This window comes from Nicotiana attenuata, chromosome 7 (genome assembly GCF_001879085.1).
Source record: "Nicotiana attenuata strain UT chromosome 7, NIATTr2, whole genome shotgun sequence".
Taxonomy (NCBI): domain Eukaryota; kingdom Viridiplantae; phylum Streptophyta; class Magnoliopsida; order Solanales; family Solanaceae; genus Nicotiana; species Nicotiana attenuata.
In genome coordinates this window covers 57,438,898-57,445,261 of record NC_031995.1, presented here as the reverse complement: position 1 = coordinate 57,445,261, position 6,364 = coordinate 57,438,898, and the positions used below count along the sequence as shown (strand labels likewise).

The following is a 6,364-nucleotide window of genomic DNA, read 5'->3' as shown; positions in this document are numbered from 1 at the left end:
CATCCAAAAAATTCTTAAATGGGATATATTAGGTTCATGACCCAAACTAATTGCAACGGGGAATATTTATGATAATTTGTCGGTCTGAGACGAACTAGCATTGCTGCATGCAAAATGGAGTGACCCCAAATAGAAGTGGGCAGCCTCGTTTTCATGAGTAACGGTCTTGCTATCAATTGCAGACGTTTAATTAAAGACTCTGCAAGACCATTTTGAGTGTGAACATGAGCTACAGGATGTTCTACTTTTATCCCAATTGATAAGCAATAATCATTAAATGCTTGGGATGAAAACTCAGCAGCATTATCAAGTCTAATAGACTTAATTGGATTATCGGGGAATTGCGCCCGTAATCGAATTATTTGTGCCATTAATTTTGCGAACGCGAGGTTGCGTGATGACAATAGGCACACATGAGACCATCTAGAAGATGCGTCTATTAAGACCATAAAGTATCTAAACGACCCACTAGGTGGGTGAATAGGTCCACAAATGTCCCCTTGTATACGTTTCAAAAATGCAGGGGACTCAATTCCAACCTTTGTTGGTGATGGTCTAATAATTAACTTGCCTTGATAACAAGAAGTGCAAGAAAATTCATTAGTCAAAAGAATCTTTAAATTCTTTAATGGATGCCCATTTGAGTTTTCTATAATTCGTCTCATCATAATTGATCCAGGGTGTCCCAATCGATCATACCAAAGTACAAAAGTATTAGAATTAGTAACATTTTGGTTTACAATAGAATGTGCCTCAATTGCACTAATTCTTGTCCAATACAGGCCACAAGACAAAGATGGGAACTTCTCAATAGCCCTTTTCTGGCCAGAGACATTTTTGGTAATGATGAGATATTCAAGATTATTCTCATCTATTATCTCAATATGATATCCATTTCGACGGATATCTTTAAAACTCAACAAGTTCCTCTTTTACTTGNAGAGCCTTCATTTAATTTACTACTACCAGAAATTGTAGTAACATCTGCCTTACACATACTTAAATTAGAAAAATATTTCTTCTCTTTGAATATTGTATGTGTCGTACATGAATCGATTAAACAAATATTTTATAATTGAACTTTGATCCAAGTTTGCTTTGTGAGATATCCATATTTGCTTCCCATTATTTGACATACAAAAGAAATATACGAACAAACATTAGTATTTTCAAAGAAAAAGAAAAGAAAACAAAGTCAAATCAATAGCTCGATATTGGCTTTTAATGTAACTTCAATCAAACTCTAATTATGATACAAATAATTACGTAGGTAAAAATAATGCGATTATAAGTACACTATACGTACATGTTTACATATTTTGTAAAGGGAATTATTATCTTATTTCACGTGTTCTACCCTTACACTATTCTGTCATCCAAAATGTTAGAACATCTCAATCAAGCAACTGTAATATAATTTTGCTAAATCATACAGAAAGAGACGGACAATGAAATCAACTAATTGCCTATCACTTTACGTTAATGAAAATAGCAGAAGCTCTGAAATGGAGTTAGCACGTTGTTTCACAAAATGGAAGAAATCCTCTTCAGTTATACCCAATTTAAAATACAAAAATAAGCATTGCACTACGACGATATAGTAATTATTGAATTATTTAATCAAAACGAATTGATAACATTTCATAAAATAAATAATACTAATGGCTACTACTCATGTAAAGAACTATGGTTACATGATGTTTATTCACTAGCTACTAAGAATAATTAAAAAATAAAAATTAAACTACTCAATCATCTTTAACCACGGATCCATCACCGATCAAGTGGTCTATTTTTCCATCAGGGCGCTCAAAGAAGTCTGCCACATCCAAGTGGGTGATGTCAAAATCATTGTCAGAGACAAAATTGGCTTCAGGGCCTTTATTCTTTAGAGATGCTTGATAAAGCTCAACCAAATGTCTTGGTACACGACAAATATTTGCCCAATGCCCTTTTCCACCGCAAAGATAGCATTCAGTTTCTGAACCATTTGCTTTTGGCTTCTCATCTTTCCCTTTCCACTTTTGGTGGTTATTTCTCTTTGGGGGATGATTAACACCAGGAAAATTTTTTCCTTGTCTACGGCTACGGCCACGGCTACGACCATGTCCACGACCACGACTACGAATAGAGTCACGACCTTTTCCACGCTTAGCATAATGGGAATACACCTCATCCACGTCAGGCAATGGTGTAGACCTAGTGGGTCGATTTTCGTGATTTCTCATGAGCAAGTCATTCTTTCGCTCAGCCACAAGGAGAAGAGAAATCAGCTCAGAGTACTTCTTGAAACCTTTCTCTCTGTACTGCTGTTGCAGAACCATATTGGAGGCATGAAACGTTGTAAACATTTTTTCAAGCATATCATAATCAGTGATAGTATCTCCACAGAGTTTCAATTTAGAAGTAATTCTGAACATCGCAGAATTATATTCAGAAACAGACTTAAAGTCTTGGAGCCTCAGATGAGCCCAATCATATCGTGCTTGTGGAAGAGTGACCAACTTTAAGTTGTCATATTTTTCCTTTAAGCCATTCCACAAAACAAGTGGATCTTTGACTGTGAGATATTCTATTTTCAACCCTTCATCAAGGTGATGGCGCAAGAAAATCAAGGCCATAACACAGTCTTGGGCGGATGCTTTATTTCTGTCTTTAATGGCATCTCCAAGACCTATTGCATCTAAATGGATTTCAGCATCCAACACCCATGTCATATAGTTCTTGCCCGAAATTTCAAGGGCAACGAACTTTCTTTTCATAATGTCAGTCATAACTAAAAAGAGGAGAAAAATTACCTTAATCTTCTCAAAGAGCTTCTTGAGACGGTAGAGTCTCGTGCTGATAACGTGTTATAAACAATAAAAGAAGAAGAAGAATATTGCAGAGCAAAGTAGGGAGAGAGAATTCTTATTGATTTTTAGGATGAATTACAATGGAATAGAACCCTCTATTTATAGGGAGAGGTTGACTTAGCCACCAAGTAATAAACCCTAGGATCTCTCTAAATATGGACATTCACCATAAATAGTATAACAATTTGATTATACTTGTAATTTATGCAAAGCAGTTTATATATATCCTTAGTCAGTAGCTAAGAGCATTATTTTAAGAGGTTAAATTCATCAACTTCTTCAACAACAACAACAACAACAACCCAAAATAATCCCACTTAGTGGGATTTGGGGAGGGTAGTGTGTACGCAGACCTTACCCCTACCCTGGGGTAGAGAGGCTGTTTCCAAATAGACCCCCGGCATCCTTCCCTCCAAGAACTTCCCACCTTGCTCTTGGGGAGACTCGAACTCACAACCTCTTGGTTGGAAGTGTAGGTTGCTTACCATCAGAGCAACCCCTATTGTCTAAATTCATCAACTTATTCAGTTTAAGCATTTGCTAGTAGGGGCTCAACAGTTCTTGTGGCCTAAGGCGAAATCGTATTGAGAGGCCCTTAAATTTATTTTATAATTTTTTTACACTAACAAAAAAATTTACTTTTTAAACAACAAATTAATCATTTAAGACAAAAACATCGAATTAAAAAAAAAAAAAGGAAAAAAGAGCATAAAGAATAAAGTAGTGGATTAGCGGATGTTGAGGTCCATAACTCAAAGTGAAGATTTTGATTTGGCTCTCATCACAATTAAGAAAAAGAAATAAACATACAAAACGTAATAACTTAAGTTTTGAGCATTGACAGTGTCAAAAATATTTACTCATTCTGATCAATTTAAACGATAATATTATAGTTCATTCTATTACTATCTAAACTTAATTATACTGGAGTTCCAGGATAAGTATATTTGAACTCCAGCATATTATACTGGAGTTCCAGGATAAGTATGCTGTAACTCCAGCATAATATGATGGAGTTCCAGGATAAGTATGCTGGAACTCCAGCATAATATACTGGAGCTCCAGCAAAGTATACTAGTCCAGTATAATATGCTGGAAGTTCATACACAAATGCTCGAATCTCCAGTATATTATGCTGGAACTTTTTGTGTGTTGGAGTTCCAGCATAATATGCTGGAAGTTCATACACAGGTGCATCGAACTTCAGTATATTATGCTGGACCGATCTTTGTTGCAGCAAAATAGTGATTATTTTTTATTGACTTGGTAAACGCTAGCTATTTTTGAATGACCAGTCCAAAAACTAACTGAACCGTGCTATTTTTACGATACGTTACCTACCTTTTGAAGCCTTAAACACCATGGGCTTGAAACCAATCTTGTTCAGGCCCTTTCAGTATAATAGCCAGAGTAAAAATCCAAAAACAAGAAAGGACAAAAATAATAAAATATGGTAGTAAGAAATTATCTCTCATGTCCGGTGCAACATGTTCCTCATGCACAGCCTTTGCTATAACTCACACATGCACAGCAACACGTAGCATTTCCTCCTCTTCTTTAGAAGTACACCTCATCAATAATCCCTCTCTCTACAAAATCTCACTCATTTCTCTTTACTCTCATTCATCATTTTCCCCCACACAAAACACAAAGAGAACTATTATCATCACTATTATGGCTGATGTTCGTCATCCCCACCAAATTCAAGTTCATCCACAACACCCTCGTTATGAAGGTGGCGTGAAAACTCTTCTTCCTCAAAGAGGTCCTTCAGCTACCCAAGTTCTAGCCATTGTCACACTTCTTCCTGTCGGGGCGACGCTCTTGGGGATTGCCGGCCTGACCCTCCTCGGGACGATTATAGGTCTTTGCGTTGCTACTCCGGTGTTTTTACTCTTCAGCCCGGTTCTTGTTCCAGCTGCTCTCACTGTTGCGCTAGCTGTCACTGGATTCTTGACTTCAGGTCATTATTCAATTTCCTTCAAGTACTAATTCCTTAGATGTACAAAAAAAATATTTTTAATCCAGTAATACAGCTGGTGTAAAAATTGGGTTTTTTTTTCTATAGCCGAGGAAGTGTATAAAATTTGTATATTTTTTTTATATAACATATAGCATATATATAGACAAAAATATACATTTTTTCAGTTCTTATTTTGAGAGCGGTTTAGGTCGTATGTTTAAATGAAGCCTTCTTAGCATTTTTTTTTAATACAAGGGAAGATTTATTGTAGTGGTGAAGGTGATTTACAAGTAGTTGTCAGTGATAGGCTTTAATAATTAATTAGAGGTGTGGGCATTCTTTCAGTTTCTTCTTGGAAATGTTTAACAATATATTAGTAGTTGTATTTTCTGACATAACTTAAAGCTTTTAGTGTAGGGGCAAATGTTAGTTAAAAAATTGCTTTAGGCTCAATAACTCAGGTGTAGCTTTCTTGATTTTTTTGAGTCGGTCTCATTAGAATTAGTTTGTAATTCTGTCACTTCCTTAGGTGCCTTTGGATTAACGGGGCTGTCATCACTTTCTTGGATTGTCAATTACTTTAAGCAAGGGAGGACTGTTACTGAACAATTGGACTATACAAAGAGGCGGATGCAGGAACGAATGGCAGATGCTGCGGCGCAAGTGGGACAAAAGACTAAGGATGTTGGACAAGCAATCCAGAGCAAAGCTCAGGAAGGAAAAGAAGGTGGCAGGACTTAGATCTTACAGTTTATATCAAGATGGAAATAATAATGTGGAACATGTAGTTTAATTTAGTTGTTTTTTCCAGCTTTGTGAGGTGTAGTAGCGTGCAGTGTATTCTGTTGTGTTGTTAGTTTGTCTTCTGTGTTGTCTTGTTTTTTTTTAAAATGGGAACATTAGTTTGCCTTTCTGTGTTGTCTTTCTTTTTTCTTTCTTTTTCTTGTTTTTGAAAATGGGAACATTAGTTCGCCTCCTGTGTTGTGTCAAGCTATATATATCAATCTATTTATACTACACATTATCTATGAACGTGCGTGAGGACGTTAATAATGGCACATTAATAATGGGACGTTAATAATGGCACGTGATGGTTACGTGTATCTTACCGTTCACTTTTTTGTAGATGATATTTTTTGTGTATTAATCAGAACTCTTGTTGTCAATATTAATATTCCTATTGAAAATATAATATATAGTTGTTCATACAAGAAAATATATTGTAATAAATATAGTTTAATATTTAAGATGTTTGTTTTTGTGCTTTATTTATTAATTGTAAATATAAACATACTTAAAATTATTTTCACATAAATTTAAATGGATGTTGTTTTTTGTTTTTAGTTTCGGAAGACGAAAGTTGAATTCAAGGATAAAAATATACTTAGAAGTATATTAATTAGTATCATAATTTTTTCATGTATTACATTATTGTCAAAACTTTTATATATCATCTATGTGCATTACATAAGCTATTCGGCGGATCTAAGTTTTTTATCTAAGTCTTTTAGTAGCATGATAGGCATTTGTTTTTCCCAAAATTAAT

The 6,364-nt window shown here is 35.1% G+C and overlaps 1 protein-coding gene across 1 annotated transcript; it reads left to right on the top strand.

Moving 5' to 3' along the window:
* Nucleotides 4,446-5,835, top strand: LOC109229141 (oleosin 5-like). Its single transcript, XM_019394475.1, has 2 exons — nucleotides 4,446-4,818; nucleotides 5,348-5,835. The coding sequence occupies exons 1-2, from the start codon at nucleotides 4,530-4,532 to the stop codon at nucleotides 5,557-5,559; spliced, it is 501 nt and encodes a 166-aa protein (XP_019250020.1). The 5' UTR covers nucleotides 4,446-4,529; the 3' UTR covers nucleotides 5,560-5,835.